Below are 23,185 nucleotides of genomic sequence, written 5' to 3'. Positions count from 1 at the left end.
TCTAATACCACTAATTCAAAATGTTGCTTAGAAAGGCCAAAACTTCAAACTAGATTATCTTCAACCTATTTTGACTGTGTTTTGGTTCTTTAGCGATCAAATAATTATTGATATGCTAAACCTCAAGAAGCAATTCTTAATCCACTTACCTGGGTAGCAATGGTTTGAAATCACATATCGTGTTAGTAGGGAATGCTCAAAAATAAAAGTTGTTTATAGCCTGGTTTCTCAAAAATGGCTACATTTCATATTTCAGTAGAGGAAGGGAAGAAAGATTTCCATTAAAATGTAAAAATCAATAATTATGTTTAAGAATAAGTGGTAAAAATATTAATTTCATGTATCTCATAGTAACCAAGCTAAATAAATATCTGGAGGAAGTTTGGTGAAGCTACACCTCTAAACCCACTGTTCTGAGCTCTGAGACAGTTACATGTATTGATGGTTTGGTACTGATATTTTAGGTCTGTTCCCAGTTCACTAAGCTTGCCATGTCCATTTCCAGAGGATACTCCTACTGGAAATCAGGGAATGGGCATTCAAACAGGTACATATTGGGAAACATGGCTGCCACAATGCTCTGAACACAGATTTCAGAACAGCATTTTCTAAGATACTCCTCCAAATGGTTTGTACACTCTTAACAGCTACACTAGTTTTATCAACACTTGTTGAACTAGCACCCTTCTACAGTACATCAATCCATATATAAAAACATTACACCACAGAAAATCGACATCTTTGAAAGAATGAGGAAAAAGCGATGGTATCATGACCTATTTAAAGAGTACTGTGAGGTACCATTTTGGACCAAACAATCTCTGAAAGAAAAGTAAAGGTAGATATATAAGAGGAAGTAGTAGTAGAAGTGATTATGGTGGTGGTGGAGGAGGAGCAAGAGGAATTGGGGATTCTGTTTTGCAGTGGTCCCCCCTTTCCTGAGGAAGAGGTTTTGCTGAATGGTAGTAAGGGAGAGGTCCTGTCCTAGAATTGTAGTGATACAAACCTCAACAATCTTGCCCCTCCTATTTGGTATCTATATGAAGCCACTGTCAGAAGTTATTAGCTGACATGGGCTTACTCAGTTATCCAGACTGGAAGGACCTACTTATTGTAACACATGCCTTAGTAACTTCTTGTTTGGACCATTACAATGCATTCCACATGGGAATGCTCTTGAGTACCACTTGGAAACTTCACCTGGTCCAGAACGTTGTGATTCAAGTAGTCATGGATGTGATGTAACATCTCTGCTTCAGGAGCTGCACTGGTTACCAGTTATTTTCCAGATACAATTCAAGTTGCTGGTTGTCACCTAAAAAATCTTACATAGTTTGGGACATGGATATTTTGGGACTGCCTACTCTCACTGTAATTTGCCCAACTAATAAGATCTGGAAGAAGGGGTTCTTTTCAGATCCCTTCTTTAAAAGAATGCCATCTGCAGGGATCCTGGGGATGCACTTTCTCGAGCATGGCCACTTTTATTTGGACCAGCATCATCCTCCAATTTAGATTAACTTCTTCGTTATTAACATTCTGGAAAGCCATTACAGCCCAGCTACTGCAAAGGGCTGGGAGTGGGAAAGTGTAATTGTAATATTTGTTTTGTTAGCTTGATGTACCATCTTTAATCTTTTTACTGAAGAGGGTTTTGTAAGCCACCCTGAATCTCCATGGAGTATTAAACACACAAACCTAAGTAAATAAATAAACTGGAATTTAGCTATGGCAGGAATAAAAAAAAAAAACTTAAAGAATTATTGAATGGGGATCACTTTCTCCTTCTGCCTGAAATCTGGGCTGATGTTTCCTATTTATTGGTTTTCTAGTTTGTGCTGGTTGTCTCTTCATGTACATCACAGCCTATATTCTCTTTGATCATGAGAAAAAAAGGTTTTGCAGTTAGGATAATAATCATACAGGTGTCCAAAGATGTACGCCAGTTTTAGTACCATTGGATTTAAAGTGTAAATGCAGCTGAAACATTATGAATATAACACAGTGACATAGATGAAAGAATTTTAAAAGCTGATTTCAAGAAGATGATTCTGCATCATCTTTGATTTTCCCTAAATTATACTATAAGTTTGTTCCACGTGTAATCAAACTTTATGATATTTTGGAAAACTAAGCAAATCAGCACTACATGGTAAGAGTTCATAATGTTATCTTCATGCCAATGGACAGTAAGATCAGGAACTGTTCTTTTCTTTTCTGTAAGAACGAACCACATAAGATTAAATCAACAGAACTTGCTTAATGTAGCTCATAAACGTCATGTCTATGTTCGTGGCCTTTAAGAAGGATTCCAAATCCCATTACCCTTCCAATATGGCCAATGGTCATGGATAATGAGAGCCAAACTCAACTTTGGAGATCCACAATTTCATAATATCTATTATCTGGGATCAGATAATCATCCCTAATTCTTTTGCTTGCCATTCACTACACTGCTCCCTAAAATTGGACAAATGAAGTTAGAAGAACCTAAGAACCAGCCACAAAACCTAAGCATTTATCAAGAATTTGATGGACTGAAATACATAGCTGGAAGCCATGTAAAGTTTGGCTGCTGCATGCCATGTGGGAGTATCCTAATTGAGCAGATCTGTCAAATGACACTCCAGAAGCACAAAGGTGTATAGCAATCGCTGTCACATGCTCCCACCCGCATCAGCACACATACCTTGAGAATTATAGAAAACTAGCAAACCTAGGATTGTAATGAAATCCATCAGATACACAAATCAAAGAAGTGTGTGTATGTGTGTGTGTAATACATTACAAAAGAATCTTTTGCTTTCCTTAAGGAACTTGATTATTGTTGATATGTGGCAATCTTAGATGATCACTTAACAATTAATGTTTGTATTCCTGGACCAGAATAACTGAAACCTTCTTCTGCTTTGTTTTTGCATTTAAGCCATTTTTCCTTGTGCAGCTAGTGAATTAATTTGCAAGCTAAATTTGTCCCTTTTCTAAAACAAAGACACTGTCTGTATCCCTGTTTGTAAATGGGAGAAAAAAAGTGTGGTGGTAACAGTGCACAACAACACACCAAAACCCACCTGAAACAAGCATACTTAGTTACGTGCTGTTCTGTAACTATAGGGGCCAATCAATAGCAGCTGAATGCCATCTGCTTTGGGCAGCAGAACAGCACCAAAAGTGTGAGCAATGCATCTTCCCTTATTGAAAGGTTATTTTATGCAAGTAAACAATTCATCGTCTTCTTGCACGCTTGACGCTCATTTACCACTTTTGATCAATAAAATATGCAAAACAACAAAAAAAAATTGAATCCTAAGAGTAGTTCTGATGCCAGTGTGATAGCTAATCAATATTCAGGTCTCCACACTTAAGAAAGCAAATGGTGGGAGGACTTCCTTTATACAAATCCATGAATTTAGGAAGTGACTACTGCTGTTTGTAAAGCAAGATGGACCCCACCATTTAATTTACACTCAACAAAAGAATATGAATTAGGATCCACCATATTGTTTCCTGTTCTTTGAATGATCAAGCACGTCTACTCTGGGCTGGCTTTCAGGTTTCTGCTAAAACCAATGTCTGAGGGCATTTTCTTTACACTGAATTTTTTTAAAGACTACAAATCACTTTATTGCATTAGGGGGCTTTTTTATTTTATTTAAATAAAATAATTCTTACCTAATAATGAAAAATATATAATCTGATACATGTTTTGGAACAATGTATTCCAAAAGTTAAAACTCTTTCCTGCAATAAAGCTAAACACATAAGAACTGATTTCAAAAACAACATTTTTCAACATAACAAGTTGACAAGAATGAGGTTTAATTCATTTATGGCTTAGAGGATATATGAACTCAGCTACTGTGGAAACCATGCTTAATGGCCTAGCATGATATGTGAATACAGTCAATATGTTTTCATGCTAAACTGAACATTCAAATGTAAGTCTGGTTGCTTGGGAGTCACGCCTATTCGGTTTCAACACCCTTGAATTACACAGAGGTTTAAAACTACAGCCAGAAATTGGAAATATTTGAAAAAGAAAAATGATCTGCAGAGTGATTAGAAGATAAATATTAAACATATTAGACAGCCTAGATTTCAAATAGTCTTGGAGTTTATAACAAATATTTCAGTATTTAAAAATGAATACAAGACATTGTTATTCAGTTCACATAGGGTCGTTAAATAATAAATTATTAGCTTTTATATTATGTATAGGATGGGGTGGGGGTGGAGGTTACAATGGACGCATCTAACATCAATCTCCAATGTGTCCAAGAGTAAATTCAAATGAACCTGGACAATATTCAGAAGAGTGAAAGTACAAATGATATTCCTATCTAGAACCTGGTGAAATTAATGCTTCCTCGGACTCTTTGTAGCAATAACAAACATACTAAGGAGTGTAAATTCATTTGTTCTATACAGCATATAGAGTCAATTTGTTTTATAACTCAGTGTACATTCTTTGTTATTCTCCTTCGAAGCCTTCAGTAATGCTTCTACATACTATGCAAGTTAGCCTTGCAAATTCCACCCAAATATAACAACAACACTCCAAAACACATCTGTTTTGCATATCACTGCTGATCAAATTTATGAAAAGCCCACTTCCTAAAACATATGTTATACCTGCAGCACGTGCTGATTTACATCATTCTCTCTGTTAATATTTTTTGCAACAATATTAGCTCAAGCTTCACAAATATGGGCAGCCAGCTTTTATTTAACAAGACAGGATATTTTTTAACTATCAATTATTACTTCTTAAACTCCAGAGCAAACTTCAGTGTAACCATAGCTTTGTAAACCACATGATTTTGATCAAATAAATAATATAGAACATGGTCATGGGAAATGCAGTAGCCTCGAGTCAATGACCCAACTAGCAGGAAGAGTATAATTTAAAGGCAGAAATTTCCAGTGCATGCACCGTTAGGCACAGTGAACCTGTTACTACTCTAAGGGGAATTGTTTGCCTCTTATTAGATTTTCTACAGCACAGCCATAAGTGATAAATGTACTGCTGTACTCACTGTCAAGTTAATCAATGCTGCCAAAGTTTTGTTGACCTAACAGTAATCCATAAAGTGAGCGGCATTTTCTCTATCTATATGACATCTCAGTCCACAGTGAGATAGGAATCTTCCAGCAGCTTTGTAAAAGAAAATCAGATTGAAATAAGAGGTGGAAAAAAAAAAATAAAGAGGACATTTTCAAAAAGTTGCTTTTGCTTTTAGAGAAGCAGGATTTGTTGCCTACTTGAGGAAAAAGGAACACATAAAAAGAGCCTCTGTTTGTGGGTTCAAATTCTAACAAACTGATAACTTCACAGAAGTCGGACTACAAATATCTGTCTTTCTTTGCCAATGCTGCAGCAATCTCAAGCATATAGGTGAGTATGAAATATTTTAACTATGCTTAAATACAGAATGATGAGCAGCATAAGAAAACTTGACTTCTGTTGTTAGTGGAATAAGGCAGCCCATGTGAAAGGAATATAAAATACCAAGAAGAATAACAAAAAAACCCAATCCTCTTTGTAAATAGGAATTGTCTGTGATAAAGAAGTATTTCTATAAAAAAAAACTGTGATCTCTTCCACCAACAATTATAGGCCCATGAAATATGAACTGCAATTGATTTTCTTCTAGGGTCACCTGGCTTCGTGTTTTATGTGATCTAGTCATTTATTCGGGTGACAAACTGATTAAGTTTTTACAGAATGAACTGAGCAATGTAATTCTTGCTCAATCAAAAGTATTTCATTCTAACTCTTGTTCTCTAAAACTTATCCTTTCTAAATTTATATGAGAAGGATTTCCTGCTAAGTACAAGAAAATGAAATTACCAATTTAAGAGATCTGTACAAGAGTGTCTGCAGGGTATGGTTAAAAAAAAAAAAAGTCAAGATGACAGCCACAATGGTGCGATTGCAGCAGTGAGTCACGCATAAAAAACTAGCAGGGCTTCAATCACACCACGTGGCCGCCATCTTGACTCTTTGGCCAACACCCTGCAGACATCCCTGAGCTGACATAATGCTGCCATTTGACCCTTTCTGTAGACAGCATTAGACTGACAAACCACAGATTACACAGACAAGCAGCAATTTTTGCCCGATACCATCTAAACTCTTTCCCTTTTCCCTTCATTAAAATAAAACTAGTGAACTACTCTATAAAACTGGCTGAATTACTGCCTTGATCATTTAAATTTAAGTTTGCTCCTCTGAATACTAAACATTTTCTGTCTAAAAAGAACTAAGAAATAATACCACAAGCTAAGGCAGCACACCGAGGCCAAAAAAAACAGATCAAATTTATTTTGTGGTTGGAGAGAATGCTTTGACTTTGATGGGGAACCCAATCTCAGTATCCTCCCCCTAGCTATTGGCCTTCTCCAATATTGTATAGAGGAAGAACCACTTGTGGGGGGAACCTAATCCAAACACCTCCCCATTTGATATAATCTTTTTCACTGTATTTCTTTGCAACTTAGTCCTGAGAATGATTTAATTACAAAATCAGCTGTCTTACAGAATTACTACTTTTAATAGTATTTTTAGAAATGTTTTCCCAGAAATTTCCATATACCATGTTTCTAAATATGGAAAAGAAAATCCACCAATGAGAATGTATTGTATTTCATATGTTCTACCACCAAGGTCTCCCATAGCTTTTCCCAACAAGATATAAATAGCCTAGAATTCAAGCTAAAATGTTTATTCCACATCAATTGGGGCTATAATCTTGCTATCTCAAGTAGGCCAAGTTCTGAGTGACCCTAATGCCTTTACAGACACTGCATAGAAACCTTGAGACAATCAGCCTAAAAACTTTCTTCCTAGGAAATTGTCTTGCTTTGCAGAATTTATGTTAGGTTCCATGCTTTGCAAATTCCATGCTGGGGATCACCAGGAAAGAAATTGAAAATAAAACTGTCAACATTATAATGCCTATATACAACTATATGGTACCTCTGCATCTGGAATACTGTGTACAGTTCTGATTGGCACATCTGAAAAATGACATAATAGGCCTGGGGAAAGGGCAGAAGATGGCAACCAAAATGATCAGGTGAAAGAATTCTCTTTCCTAAGAGAAAAATGGACAGTACAGGTAGTTCACGTTTAATTACTGTAATTGGGACTGGCAACTCTACTGCTAAGTGACATAGTCACAAAGCGCGATATATGTGACCTCCTGCCAGCTTCCCCATTAACTTTGCCTGTCAAAAGCAGGCAGGGAAGGTTGCAAATCGTGACCATGTGACCACAGGATGCTGCGACCATCATAATTGCGAGACAGTTGCAATTTTCCCAACAGGATATAAATAGCCTAGAATTCAAGCTAAATGTGAACGTGATCAATTGACCACAGGGATGTTGCAACAGCCACAGTCATAGGTTTCCTCATTCAGTGCCATCATAACTTTCAACGGTCACTGAACGAGTGGTTGTTAAATGAGGACCACCTGTACACTCTGGTATTGTTCAGTTTGGAAAACATCTGAGGAAATAAATGACTGGAGTACATAAAATCATGCATGGAGAAAATGAACAGCAAGAAATTTATCCTTTTCTCAGAACTTTAAGACCAAGGCACATCCAGTGAAGCTGATTAGAAAATTTAGAACAGACAACAGAAAGCACTTCCTGCAGTGGGTTCATCACCACAAGGTATGGTCACAGGCATTATTTTGGATGGCATTAAAGGTGGACTAGATAAATTTATGAATGACAGGCTTATCAAGGACATGTTAAGAACAGCAAGAATTTAAATGCCAGTTGCAGAGGAACAATGGCAAGAGCAGGGTATGTCTCTACCTCTCTCTTGTGAGCATGTGAGATATCTGACTAGCCATTGTGAGAAACAAAATTCTGGATTAAGATAGGTCATGGCCTGATTCAGCAGGGCTATTATGTGCAGCTTCCTCTCAAAATCTGGAAATCTCAGTGGAATCCTTCCATCTGAGAGCTTCTAACTCACTCTGTACTAACATTTTGTATTATACCCTTGGGAGAGTTTTATGTAAGTGCGTTAAATCTATCAATTATTTTCTGATACTTTCATTTCCCTCTTTTTATCTGAAATTCTTTATCGTCCAATAAGAATCTTTGATTTTCCAGTTCATACAAAGAACAGTAACCACAGCTCAAGCTCTCCACCACTTAACTGACTCTCATTTACACTGATTTCACACTGAGTGTGTTTACTGAAATGCCCTACTACTTTCTCTGAATTTCAGTTGTATATGTGTTGAGTCTGGAATGAATTGATTCATTTCAAAATCAGCTGCTGGATATGTGATTTGCTGGGTAGATCAGCCAGGATGTGCTGCAGTCAAGATCAGAAGATTCTGACATGCATTTTACAGTGTGACTGAGTTCAGTAACTGCATATGCATTTAACATGGCGCTTTGATGTCAGAAGATGAAGAGAGGGGATCTAGAGCATAGATAGAATGATAAAGGCTTTCCTTCAGCCCTGTTCTACTTCCCTGAACCTGGAGAGAGGGATTTAGACTGTCTTTGGATTTCCTCTCAACTTCCCATTTCTTCTGTCTTTCAGTTTGTCAAGATGTACCCAGCAGGGCTTAGTATCTTGAAGTGTCCATGTTAGAAGGTTCTGATCATGCTGAGCTCTGCCCAAAAGGTAAATTAAATATAATCAAACTCATATGTTTGTGCACAGGCAAGCATATTTTGCTCCAAATCTGTCATCATCTATTATTTAAAACTTCTGAAGAATCCATAATTGGAATATGATAAATATATACCCCATATTCTCTTTTCTCATTTCGGTGAACTTGCAATTTTACAAAGCAAACAGTGTATTTTTTTTTTGTTAGGGGACATTTTTAGTAATAAGCATTTTTGCCCCTATTGTAAGGAAATGGAAAAAACTTAAGCTATATGATCATTTAGAATTACCATATTTTTATGCAAAAAGGATAGGTCAATTTTTAAATCCAAACACTAGCTTCTGAAAATATCTAATTCATTAAATTTTAATATGAATTTATTAAATTAAACAATATTTTTATTGTAATCTGGCTGATTGAACTGTTTGGAATAGGGCATTTTGATAATTAATGTGAATGACCTACTTCCAAAAGCATTGCAAAAATCCATACAATATAGAATAAAATATCATATTATTTTTATAATGTATATTATATAGATTATGATTTGCTACAAGCACACTTAATAAACACATTTCTGCAAATTGTTATTTTGGCAATACCTGTATATAAATTATCTCTTATCTCAACTTAAATGCCGCACCACAGACACATGTAAGTCCATGCATATCTGTGACCTTTCAACATTCCAGCTAAGCTGATTATTTTAGATGTAGCTAGATGTTATCTAGTTCTGCACATGATAAGTCTAACCTATCTGTTATAGAACAGTACAACACAATTCTGTTAGAAGCACATTTTTACACTGCAAGTTGCACCTATAGTAATAGGCAAGTAAACATACAAAAGAGTTAATTGGTCGCAGTTAATCCTGTCAGTCTAGAAGGCAGATACCAGCAAAGTCTGGGAAACTCTGAGCAACCAATCAGGAGCAAGGAGGTTTCCCTTCTCTGATGCACCTTAAAAAGGAGTCAAGAATGTTCTATTTTGCCTTTGTTCTTTTGTCTTACTGCCAATTAAGAAAAAGCAAGCAAACTCAGAGGACAGTTGAGGAGAGAAGAAAACAGAGATCTAGACAAATGTGGAACTAGATGTTATTAGGATCCTTTCCCTAACTCCTATTTTGTTCTCTCTTGTGGGTGTATGTGTTTGTATGTGTATTCAGGTCTGGAAATTCCTAGTGAATGTCCATATCACTTGCACCCCACTGTATGGAGCACAGCTAAACTCCTATCTCCTACCTCTGAGCCCTCTTTCATTTTTTATCAAAATCTTGCTATCCAGTGGGAGTGGGTGGCACCTAAAACTCAAAGTGACCAAGGGAAGCCTCATGCTTTGTAGGATAATCTTACCAGTGTGGCAAGGTGGACTTGAGGCTCACCTCAACCCCTCAATCGTTTTTCCTGAATGTATTTGGGAGATATTCCCATGGGCAAACTGAATGAAAAGTAGTGTTCTAATTTTCTCATTCCCAATATAGGCAAGGGGTTGTCTGGAACCACGGGACCTTGGGAAACTGGAGTGTCCTGCTCATAACAGCAGTCAGGATCCTCAATTTAAAACATACTCAGATATCCTTTGTGTGTGGGACTTGGGACCTTCTATGAGTTTTGACTGCCATCAAGGCACAATAACTGATACAATAGAATATTGCTCCAAAGATGAGACAGTCAGAAACAGCTATTTGAACCTTGAGATCTTAGTATCCTTCAGTCAGCAGCTAGAATGTATAACTTGCAACTGGCTAGCACTGCTACATATGACGGTTATAGAAGACAAGCTGAAACTGCCAAATGGCACCAGACCCAGGACGTTCTTGGTTCTTTAGAAACCTTGGAGCTCCTTGGGCTAGGCCCTGGATGGTTTCACCTTACACCTATGGATCCCTGGTGTTTTCTTTATTTGCAGAGATAAGGCCTTCCTCCCTCTTAGACAGGCATTTGTGGCTTTGATTGGGTTTACCCAAATGTGTCTATTCAAAAGCAAATTGACTGTAGCAAGATTTTCAATCTGGCCAGTTTTGCTCACAAAATCAATTCCCGGGTTCGTCTTTCTCAGAAAAAAAGAATTGTTTTAGATGAGCCTCCTGGAGGAATCATGGATTGGATACAAGCAATATTACCAGGTTTTGGGGTTATACAAATGTCCAAAATAGTCTGCATTATGTCTGCAGAACCTGAGCTCACTTTACAAGCTATCACAAATTCCCTACAAGGTCTCCAATCTGAGGAAATTTAACTGTGGTCCAGGAGGTGTATGTGCCTTGATTCATGAAAAGTGCTGTTTTTATTTTGACCATGCCAGTGAAAACCAGCAATCCATCTCTACAATCAAACTAGCTATTAAAGTTTTTCACCTCAATTATAGCATCACTATTTCAACCTCCTCTTGGGTTTGGTCTTGGTGCATGTCTTGGCTTCCTGACCTTGGGGCTCTAGGGTAAAAGATTATGCAAGGGCTAATATTAGTATTAGCTCTCCTTTCATTGACCTACATACTTGTTTGCTTCTCCCTTTGCCTCTGTATTCAAGTACTGAAAGTAAAGGAACAAGCATTCAAGAAATGTGCTGCAGACTAGCACTTAGTAGAACAACCATGAAGGCCTTGGAAAAGATATTCAGATGCTGTGATGTGTCTATACTACAAAGATCAGAATAGTGCAGGCAATAGTATTCCATGTGATGCTCTATGGAAACATAAGTTGGACTATGAAGAAGCAGGATAGACAGAGTGAAGATTTTAAAATTTGGTGTTGGAAAAAAAATTCCTTGGAATGCCACGGACAGTCAAGAAAACAAACAAATGGCTCACTGAACAGATCAATCCAGAATTGTGTGTCACTCAGTGCAAAATGACTAGGTTTGAATTATCTTACTTCAGACACGTTATGCAAAGACCTAGCTCTCTAGAGAAGGCTCTAAGGCTGGGAAAGGTGGAAGGAAATAGAAGAAGAGGACAACCAGCAGCAACGTGGATGGACTCAGTTACAGTGGCAATAGGTACACAGTTGGAAGAACTGAAAGACCAGGTTAGGGACAGTTAGGGACAGTTCATCATGGGGAAAATCTTTATGTGGTTGCTAAAAGTCGACACCAATTTGTTGGCACATAATCAATCAATCAATCAATCAATCAATCACTTAAATATATTTGGATCAAATTCTATATCTTTGAGATGCAATGTTCTAATAGTAACCACTAAAACTAAATAAGGGGATAAAAGACAATTTGCACAACCACAATATGATGGCAATGGAATTATAACATGCTTTCTTCTTTTACCAGAACTGAGTGGCTATTGCAATTAAGACTAGGCTACAACCATGTAATCATTGTTTTATGTTGTGAAGCAGAAGAAAAATTATCTAATCAAGTGTTGTGGCTTTGCCATATCCAAAAATTCTTGTATTATAAAAATACTATTCTAATATTTTAATTTCCAATATCAATCAGTTCCCTCTGGGCAGCTTTCCCCAGCTGAATGTCTTCCAGAGGTGTTAGACTAATTCTCACCATCCCTGCCAGCCTGACTTGCCTGGCAGCTCACAAGTAGGACAAGGAAACTACCTGCAATGATGCTGCATGCTACTGAGATATTATGCATATCTATGTTTCAATTAGATGTTCTAGCTAGTAGTCACTGACTGATTCTTCATGAATCAAATTAAAAACATCTACAATAATATACTGAAACATGGTATCTTACAGAAATCAAATGGATTTATTTAGTGGTAACTTGGGTTTCCTGGGATACTTATTTTTACCTTTAAGTAAAGCACCCACATTTCACCAATCCCTCTCTATGTGTTCTGATCCATCCCCAAATCCTCCCTGTCCTACTTATGAAAGTTAGGGTCCTTTAATTAGAATAAAATACAGAAAGCTACAGAAGGTGGGAGACAGATCAGTAAAAACAGGGAGTATTAATTTAAAGTTGAATTTATGTTTGATAAAGCACTTACATATGCACTGGAATGTATCGCTTAGAATTTCCAACTGACACAGAAATCAAAGAATTCTGGAAATTATAATCCCAACATATCTAGAGGCAGCAGGTTAGAAAAGTCACTATTGGATTACAACAGGCAACGTTCATGAAATATTCAAAGCAATGTTTCTCTCAAAAGTATCTAGCTGCCTATCCATCTGTCTATGAATATGTGCATGCATCTATTTAGAGGTGTATACATATGGAGACATGGCCAATGATTTTTGTATTATCTTGACACTTACCCCTCATTATCAAAGGAAACAGGTAAAGACTATAGTTCTCAAACTACTGTTGCACCATTGTCAATGAAGGCAACTATAAAGAGTTAGGCCAAAGTCAAATGTACAGAACTTATACTGGCACTGCAGAAAATTGACCTCTGTTCTCTTGTGTGTTTTGCTGACTAGGGTAATGAGATGGTAAGGGCTAAAATGTTTCTAATCCAAGAAATAATTTATTTTATGTCACATTTGTAGTCATTGACAGCATTGGTTTTGTCTGACTTTTATACTAAGCCTTGAATTAATTGCTCTCAATTAATCTGTTCCAGTCTTTGATAGCTTATTTATCAGACAGGGAAAGATAGATTTAACGGTGCTTGCTTGAAACAGATTCTTTAATTGGAAACACCAGAGTGTTTAGCTCACTTTGTGTTCTAGCAATTAAGGACAATTTGGAGAAGGGGTTCTCCCCCCACTCGCACTATTGTCTCCTTGATTAGATTTCCAAAGAAGTAGACAAAACAAATGACAATACTACCTAGCAATATTGGTTCAAATAAAAGCCCAACAGCCAAATTACTTACTATGAGAAATGTGAGCCATCCCCATCCATTTCAGCATTGTCTTATATTTATTTTATTTTATCTTTGTCTCCTGAGCAAAGCACATGGCTACATTTCTTGAAAAATGCATGTCCACCACATTCTTTTCCACAATTATGCGTCGCTCCAAATAAGCCAAATCAACAGGAGAAATTATTTTTCTTGATTAAGGACCCACATTTCTCTTGGGATGAAATGAAACAAACAATTAATCTTTCCTTATTTGTTCTCAGAAAGAGCAACATTCTTTATGTGTACAATAGCCAGGTACCTGTGGCAGCCAGTCGGCAGCAATTAGGCTTGAGCTGAAAATGAATGGACTTAAGTCAGAGAGCCTAATCTGCTGAGAGTTTCTACAAGAGGGCAAGGTTACGCTGGGAAAATTCCCCTGTTGTGGAAATACTGTTAAAAAATTACCTCTTGACTTCGGCATAATTAACCAGGCTTGGGAATTTATATGAACTAAGTAATTGGAAAGAATTAGCAAGAGATATATACATTAATCTTCACCAGTTACAAGGTGTTTAATGAAATTAAAGTGCCAGATTTACTTCATGCTTCTTTTAGCTTATGCAAACTTTAGGAATTTCACCTGTAGATCAAGAATATGCAAGAAGGCAGTAAGAATGGGGCACATGCAAGAGAATAAAAGAAAAGCTCCTTTCTTATTGGCACTCATTGTCACTATTCCTTGTTTCCCTTCCCATGTTAACAATAGAACCAAAGTACCTTCTGTAAGTTACAGACAATGGAGTTCCAATATGCCTTCAACAAATCATACTAAATCCAAGTTAGTAAAATATTAAAATACTGAAGACTTTTGTATAATATAGCACTAGAAGCATAGATGGCATTTAAGAAAGACAAATTGGATAACTAATTTCTGCCAACACTTGCAGATCCCTTCCACCTTTCACAATAATTGTCTTATATTTTCTTGGCTAATGTAGTGTGAAGTCTGACAACTGAAATTTCTAGTAGTGCTAAGCCTGGAATTACTATGATGCTCTTGCAACTGAAATTTCTAGTAGTGCTAAGCCTGGAATTACTATGATGCATCTTGCACTGATTAACCACTGTCAGAACAGAATCCTCAATCCAATACAGGTAGTCCTCAACTTATGACCATTCGTTTAATGACTGTTTGAAGTTACGATGGCACTGAAAAAAGTGACTTGCGACCAATCCTTGCACTTACAACTGTTGCAGCATCCCCGTGGTCATGTGATCAAATTCAGATACTTGGCAACTGGCATGTATTTACAATGGTTGCAGAGTCCTAGGGTCATTTGTGACCTTCCCGGGGGCTTCCAACAAGCAAAGTCAATGGGAGAAGCCAGATTCATTTAAGGATTGTGTGATTCGCTTAACGACCATGGCAAAAAAGTTCATAAAATTGGCCACAACTCACTTAACTGCATTGCTTAGCTACAGAAGTTCCAGACCCAACTGTGGTCATAAGTCAAGGACTACCTGTAGATCTTTCTTTTTTCCAAGCTCCTGCTTATCTAATTCTTATACAGTACCAAGCAAAACGCACCTTTATAATAGGAAGAAGACTTTTTAAGTTGGCTACAACTCTGAACATTCAATAGTTCCCTCAGATAATTCTTGGACAGCAAACAAAGTTAGAAACCTTCATGTGAAATCAAAGTTATTTACTAGATATTGAAGACATTTGAAAAAAAAATTAAAACAATGTCACTCTTCACATTATTTTTTGTTAAAAAAACATAGGATTTTTTTTTAGAAAAATATTTTAATTATGTTAATATCTAATAGGTTTAATATTGTTATTTTTACATAATTCAATAAATAAAAATCCTATGAATGTGTCAATTTTAATTTTTAATATGTTAAATATCAATATATATAACCCATACAAACAAAATCTCTTTTGGGATCCTCCATAATTTTTAAAAGTGGGAGCAAAACGTTTAAGAAACACTGTCCTAGAGATATAGTATTCTGCTCAGTAACCCCATTTCTACTTGGTAAGTATGTTGCACATAGAAATTGATGGTTTAGTTTAGTACTGTCACTTCTACAATGTTCAGAGGGTACATTTTTTTTCTCCCATATGTGTCACCTCAATAGGAAACTGTTAACAGTCAATGAGTTTGAAATATTGTCATCTGTATGTACATTAGATGGTACTGGATGTGTTTCCTTTAAACCAGAATGAAATAAGAAATGGGAAAACAGATACTTATAATCTTTCAGGAGCTGGATAGGAGCCAATAAACTGATCAATCCAGATAAAGCAGTGGTATTATTAGTAAAGTTCAAATTTTCAACTAAGTGGGTTATGTTCTAGCACAAGATGCCTTTCACAATTTTCAGTTGGTGGCACTGAAGAGCTTCATATGCCTGAACTGATGGGGAGAAAAATGAAAAAGAAGAACAGAAGAAAACTACTCCTTCCCCACTTGTCTCTGTCTTGTTCCATCAAGTAATGTGTGAATAGAGATTGATATGAAAAAGAACTCTCTCAGACCAAAAATACTTTTTGATACAAAAGACCAAATGTGGGTTGTCCATACATAGCAGCAAAGAAAGTAAAAAATCTGGGGCATCCCCTGCAAGGTGAGATTTCAACAAAATGTCAATACATGTATTCACGGTGGAGTTTGCATCCACAGTGCATGTTTTGCAATAGTTCTCCCTTTGCCCATCTTTAGGCACCAATGGTCAAAATGTGAATTTACTGACACTAATGGACTATATCTCCCAACCATCTCCAAAGTACAGGTTGATGGCAAAGGACCTACTGATTTCCAACAAAGGCCCTATTTATTGTCAAATATTTAGAAAAACAAATAAACCTCCAACAGCACTAAGTCCAAAGCAAAAGTAGCTCATTGTCTCATTTTTCAAGTACCCTTTATTTTGCAGTTCTTTCAATCACAGCTCAGAGGTATCTTATGTTTGCTACAGATTACACTATTTAATCTTTAATACCTAGACAGCTTGGATCTGTAAATTGTTTTTTTTTTTTAAGGCCATTTTAAAAACTTAAAACTAAAAAACTGGAAGCAAAGATCTGAGCTTGATTCTGCAAGAATTCTATTCAGAGACAAGTAAAATTTTTTGATATTTCTATTATTAGAAGTGCTTTACTGTTTTTCCTGTCGAAAAGATACCATAAAATGTTACCGGATGATTAAAATAAATACTTAATAAAACTTTATTGATGCATTATATATCATTTGTGTGTGTGTGACATACATACATACATACATACACACAGGTATATATATAGTATATGCACTCCACAGAAACTGAAAACAGCTCTTCCCAACAATGATGGATTTAAGTTATTAACTGATCAAAAAAGATGGATGGTCTTCTGCTTTTCTTAATCTACATAATCATCTAGATCTATTTAAAGATATGTGATGCACTAACAAAGTTAGTTAAGGTTTCAATAAAATCAGTAAAATAATCTGCCCTGTTACACTGAGTCTGCATTGATCAATAAAATCACTTGTACTAGGAAAGTACTGTTAAACACTGACAATCCTAGCCATTAATATTATTTAACACACTCCTCACAATCTTTAATGAGGATAAAGAGCATTTTGGCTCTGTACACTTATCATACTACCCTTTCCAGAGATCCGTATAAACACAACACAAAAGTGATTATTTAAAACTAATCAGGGTTTCATAGGGAGAAGGACATTGAATAATTTCTGCTAAGTTTTCTGTGTGATTAATAAATGTCCTCAGTGGCATTCTTAAAAAAAAAAAAACCCAGATAAAACTGAAATGAAATATATTTGCATGTACACTATTCTGGATGAATTTCTATAGTTTACCCCATCAGCAAGCCTATTTCCACAGTATATAAATTTATCTTCTAAGACAACAAATATATACCCTCAGAAGCTTTTACCATAAGTCTAACACATCAGGCTGAGAAAGGCTAACATATTGCCTATTGAAACAGTATATTTCTAAGTTCTAGGTTCAGTGACACAGAAAATTTTATGACCACAATATTTATTGGCGATAAAAGTATATATGGAAGTTCATTAAGTTAGAGAATGTAGGTATACAAAATCATTGGGAATCAGGGAACTGAGGTGTCTAAGAGTGGCTTACAACTTCATCTCCTAAACAAAGTGAGGAAGGTAATTTCTGAGTAGCTCTTGCAATTCAGGTGCATAAGTCTAAATAGGATCCAGATAGGAGGAAAATAAATGCTTTCCTCAGATCCTTGAAGCACTGACCATGACTGATAGGATACTTTTTTCCCAGGAGTAAGAAAATCCTTCTATGGATGCTGAATATAACTGAAAAGATGGGGGATATGTGCACTTGCACATTTATTCAAAAAATTGCCAGTCTAGGTGAACTTAGTAACTTCCTAAGATATGAGTCTGCAACTTGTAGCCAATATGCACCCCTCACAGTGTATTTTGATGCCAAAGAGGCTCCTTTTCATTGTATTTCAAGTTTTTCTTTACCAATTGTGTTTTTAAATCTTTTTTTAAAATATGGTCTACTTTTTCATTTAGAGGGATGGTGGAAGAATGAATTTCTTTGTCTTTTATTTAGTATTTCCCTATGATCCTACTGTTCCTGTTAAAAATGTAATGAAACTGAAGTGGGGTCTCCAAAAATATGATAGACTTAAACCTCAACATTGTGATTTGCTTATCATCTTCATGTATTTGAAATCTAAATGCTTTCAGCAAGAAACAGGATTTCAAAAAGTCATTCTAGCCAATAGACAATCTGAGAGCTATATTAGTATTGGCCACTATCTTCCTAAGTCCCTCATTTAAATCTAATATGCTCCTATTTGTATTGCTGACCTGAAACAGAGGATTGTCAATTGCTCTTGGTGATGTCATTTTCTACAAGCTAACCAAAAACAAATTTCTTATTCAAGCAGTGAACATTTTTATCACATCTTCTGATAACTGCCCATTATCTTAATAAGGACATAAACCAATAATAGTGAAATGTTTCTGCTAACTGAATTTAGTTAGTATGTTGAGAGAATATAAACCTAATTTTAAAACACAAAACTAGCTGATAACAATATATTATTTTATTATATAAACATTATCTCTCCTAGTATCCAAATTCTTGTATGAGGTAATAAAAAAAAATTCACACAGTTTAAACATCCCATCCTTATTTTACATTTTCAGTTGTATGATCACCCTATAACTGTTACAGCCAAACTGTTTTGTTCAAACCTTTGAATAATTTGCACTGTACCATGAGAAAAATTATTAGCTTTTTTCTACTCAAAAATGCCTTTCAATAATGATTTCAAAGCATGAAGAGAGGTAAATCAACTCCTATTTTTCAATTACTATATAGATTCACTTTGTCAGAAAAAAATAATCTGACATTATTTTATTAATTCCTATTGGATTGCATCAAGTATTTCCTTCCATTTGCAGTAGCGTCACTTGAACAGATTTCTGCTCAGAACACTTTCACTGATAGAAGGGGGAAGGGATCATTTTCACAAATTTCTTCTTCAGCTTGCAGGCTCTACCTCTATGTCTCCCACTCTCCCACAAGGTTCTCCAAAGCTTCAAATGCGATTTTTGGAGACAGAGGAAGCAGTGGGGGAAGGGAGGAAATTAAGAAAACTGTTTCTTCTCCCTTTCAGCACTGGAAATATTCAGCTCTAGTAGCAGCCTTTCCCAGAAGAAAATGATGGTATTTACTCAATGCAAGTTAAGCTCTGAAAACCAATAAAATCAGAAGACTACAACAAATACGAAAATCAAAGTACTATAATAAACTCATTTTGAGATTTTATTCAAAAATGTTTATAATTAGATTAATAATGAATGCGATCAGTGGATTAGGCATAAGCAGAATACTATGAAGGGCTTGAGCAGGTACCATTTCTGGCTTATTTTGTATGAACTCAACAAAAGTATCTTATGTCAGAGAACAGACTGTCCCCCACAGGCAGGCTAAAAATTAAGGTTAATACAGGGCTGGAGACTCAAAGAGTTTATATCAAAGTAACAGCTCAGAAAAGGCTTGGGCTGACACATTTTAAGAGCATGGCAAGTATATAAGAGATGCTTTTTTTTTCACAGCAAGCACCTTGACAGCAAGTACAGAAAGAAAGAAAGAGATGGACTTGAAGGGCTCTTAAAAGAACTCTTAAAAATATTGGGTTGTTGAAGCATTATTCACTTTTTGACCTCATAAATAAGAAGAATAAATCAGAAATGGGTTAGCTCATTCAGCCCTCCATTCAGCATATCTGGAGCAGGCCACAATGGTGTCAGAATGACAACTTACATATCTTACATAGCTCCGCTGCATATACCATGCCCTAGTAACTTTTCAATGCTCCCTACATGGCTGCAGAGGAAAGGTTCTTCTATCCTCCAGATGCTCTGTCCAAGTTTTAGAATCCAAGAAAATCAGGACTGTAAATCACAGTAGCTCTACTTTCCTTTGATATAACTACTGTCCATGAATTGAAGGCAGTGAGAAAGAGGAAAAGAAGTAGAGAAATGTTTTTCTGTCACACTATTTCCCCAAGTCCCTACAGCCTGTGTACATGTTCAACACCAAATTGTAATTTTAATGTTACAGTAGATAAAAAGTATTAAATATATGTGGAGCAATCTTATTAATTATCCTGAATTAATATACATGTATTTATTTTTTTAAATCAAGTTTAATTTTTCTCTTTGCCATAACCATGTCTTGGTCCTTTGCAAATGCCAACTTGGAGTATCATTTAAAAGCCATATTTATTAAAAAGATGAATCTAAATATTTCAGATAAATACAAAGCAAATAACATATAGCTAGAGTGGTTATGTGTTAAGTAACAGCAGACTTCAATTATTAGTTTTAACCACAGATTAAAGCAGCGGGTATTCAAATTCCTAATATTGCTTTTGGAAAAGAAAAGAAAAACTCTTCTCTGTTCATTGTTTAAAATAGCTTACCTGTAAATAAAATTCTAAACCCTGCCGACGCTGTTCCAAAACTTTGGGCACCCAGTTCCTCACATGCTTTGAAGGGATTTCTGGAGTTCTTATGAATTTCTTAAGCTAAAAATATGAGGGAAAAAAAACCTCTCCAATCAATATAACAGATTCTTTAGAAATAAAAACTTACAAAAAGAGAAATAAACAAATTGGGAAAGACGACAAGAAAAAAAAAATCAATAAACCAAGTGTTGTTATGAAAAAGCTCTATGACCATAAATGAGCTTATTCAATTATAAAAGGTATTGGTGCTGCAAATTTGAAATAAATACTTGTAACAGCTAACAGAGTGGACAATTTCTTAAGTCAGGAACTAAACATTTTGGTATGTCAGCTAAATATTAACTAACCAATCTACACCTTTAATACAACCTAAAGAATGGAGTTTAACTCCTATTTTAGCATGTACTCTTGAGTATTAAGTTTAAAAAGAAACCTTAAAAACTGTATTATATGCTCAAAATTCAATTGACTGTTTTTTTTCCTTGCAGGATGGGCAGTTTAAAAAACAGCACATACAGACTGAAATGAAATATCAACGTAAATACAAACGATTTGGTTCTGAGAAAAGCTTATGAACACTGACAAGAATTTCAAAATCTGAAAAATAAGGGGATAGAAAAAAGAAATTAAATGAATTAAGTCTCAGAGATTACAGGACAGGACAGGCTGATTTAAGGTCAGCAATCTGTATGTGTTATCATCCCTTTTTTTGGTAGTGGAAATTATCCCAACGAAACACTTATGACTTTCCTTTCAGTCTTCTTAATTTGGAAGACTTCAAAAAGTAGCTGGTTATGTACAGGTGCTTGACAAGAACATAAGAGTAAAAAACCAGGCCAGTACTTTTATTGCATAGATCATGTTCACAGATTTCAGATTCAAGTGACAGTCAGAATCACTAGCCAATGCAGGAAGTGTGCATTTCCAGAATTGGCTAAGACTGACACAATATATTATGGATTACAGAGGCAAATTATATTAATCTCCAAAACAAGGGGAAGTCACTCTTAACCAACATGCTATATCTTACTTTCCAATTTTCTGGGTAGTATTTATATTTATTTTTGTAGCTAAGGAACAAGGAATCTGCTTATTCTCCATGATCTTTGATTAGGACTATCAGTTCTGGGCTCCAAAAATTTAGACAACTGTTAGACAGCAGCAAAGAGGAACAGAAATCTCTAGTGCTTTGTTGCCATCTAGTAGTTGCCCATATTTGTACAGCCTATATATGGTAGTTCTACTTCTGTGCATTTCAGAGTGATGAAGTTATGATTGACTAGGCGTGAAAAGATTAATCTTCTGTCTACTACAAAGTTATGGCTTTGTTTTGGCTGATTTATAGCCAGATTGATAAGTGAGTATGAACCAACCCCTGTCCAGTTTATCTTTTTACAATGGGAAGTCAGGATATAAATATTAATAAAATCAATTCCTCTCCTCCAAAAAACTGTAGGAGATCTGGCCATTGTAGCATATCTAGACAGCTATGACCACCAAGTGGCCTTGGATAAGTTACTCACTTACCATAGTTGAGAGACCTGTAGTTCCTCTGGCTCATTAACAAGAATAATACTTAGCTATCAGGATTCCAATAAAGAGTAGCCAGTTAAGTATTAGTAAATCATTTTATATGCAAAATAGGCTGCATTAAAAATAAAAATTAAGGCAAAAAAAGATGACCAGTATGGTTTTCCTATAGTTGAAACAAGGAGAAGTGGATATTCTCTAGGTATTTTATCAGTTCAAAATTTGTGTGAAGGGGTGGAGATGGGAGAGTCAAAAGGACATACAAACTCAAATTTGAATTTGACATGCAATGCCCACAGGGGTAGAGTAATTTACATTTCATCTTTCATCTTGAGGAGATGTCATCTGACTAAAAGCTGTGTCAACAAATGTTTCAAGTCATGAGATTTGAATATCAAACAAAAGAAAGTCTACTGTTCAGGAAAGAGTTTACAGATGCTCATTTACAGTTGCTCATTTAAACCAGACTTCCATAATCTAGTGTTGTTTTACAACTACTATTTCCAATGGACATGTGGAAGGCTCAATAAGCTATGGTCCAATGTTCTGATAACCTGAACCAAATCTGAATTTGTTAAAGTCAAGATCATGATTCAGCACAGCCAACCTATGGCTTTCTTTCAATATGAAAACTGGTGAAACATATAGGGAAAGCCTGGAATTTCCTGGCATGGATTTTAGTTCTTCTGGATTTGCACTTTAAATGGGATATTAAATCACCAATGTATAGTATTTCTCACATCATAATGCCACAAATGCTGGACAAATCAAACATCATACACAACAGTAGCCAAAATTTAGTTTAAATAATTAAGTTAAATACATTTTAATCTGTAACTTCACAATTTAGGCCACATCCACAGAGCAGCTTTACTATGCTTCCCTGCCATCCTGGAGCTGGTATGAAATCACATGACCCTAAATCTTGCTGCCATCATGTGCATCCTTGCTGAGTTTCCAGAATGGGTCTGGCTATGCTGCTGTCCATACTGTTTTAATGTGCAACATTCTAAAGGCCATGATTTAAGGACTTCCATATTATGTAGGTCAACCAGCTGACCAACTCACATAAAAAAGAAGAAAAAAAGTGACTGCAGAAACTATAGTTCCATTCTTCCTGGCAGCCAAAAGAGAAATGAGGGGTAAATAAAGATAAGACTGAAGGGGATAACTGTGGAGTCCTTGGGGTTCTCTGAGCTTGG

General features: G+C 35.9%; 1 protein-coding gene across 6 annotated transcripts in view; it reads right to left on the bottom strand.

Annotated features, from left to right (window-relative positions):
- SNX24 (sorting nexin 24) overlaps window positions 1-23,185 on the bottom strand; it is a 73,341-nt gene that overhangs the window by 11,899 nt on the left and 38,257 nt on the right. For 5 of the 6 annotated variants that reach the window (XM_025166048.2, XM_025166045.2, XM_088130528.1 and 2 more), the window contains one exon: window positions 20,409-20,513. The exons of the other annotated variant lie outside the window; for it this stretch is intronic. In XM_025166048.2, the coding sequence (XP_025021816.1) occupies window positions 20,409-20,513 (105 nt within the window). The remainder of the gene's footprint in view (window positions 1-20,408; window positions 20,514-23,185) is intronic. 6 annotated transcript variants of the gene reach the window in all.

This window comes from Python bivittatus, unplaced genomic scaffold, assembly GCF_059951505.1.
Source record: "Python bivittatus isolate LINGU-HERP-01145 unplaced genomic scaffold, Pbiv_v1 ctg000850_np1212, whole genome shotgun sequence".
In the NCBI taxonomy this organism is placed as follows: domain Eukaryota; kingdom Metazoa; phylum Chordata; class Lepidosauria; order Squamata; family Pythonidae; genus Python; species Python bivittatus.
Note: the sequence above shows the minus strand (reverse complement) of the source record. Positions and strands in the feature narration are given on the sequence as shown.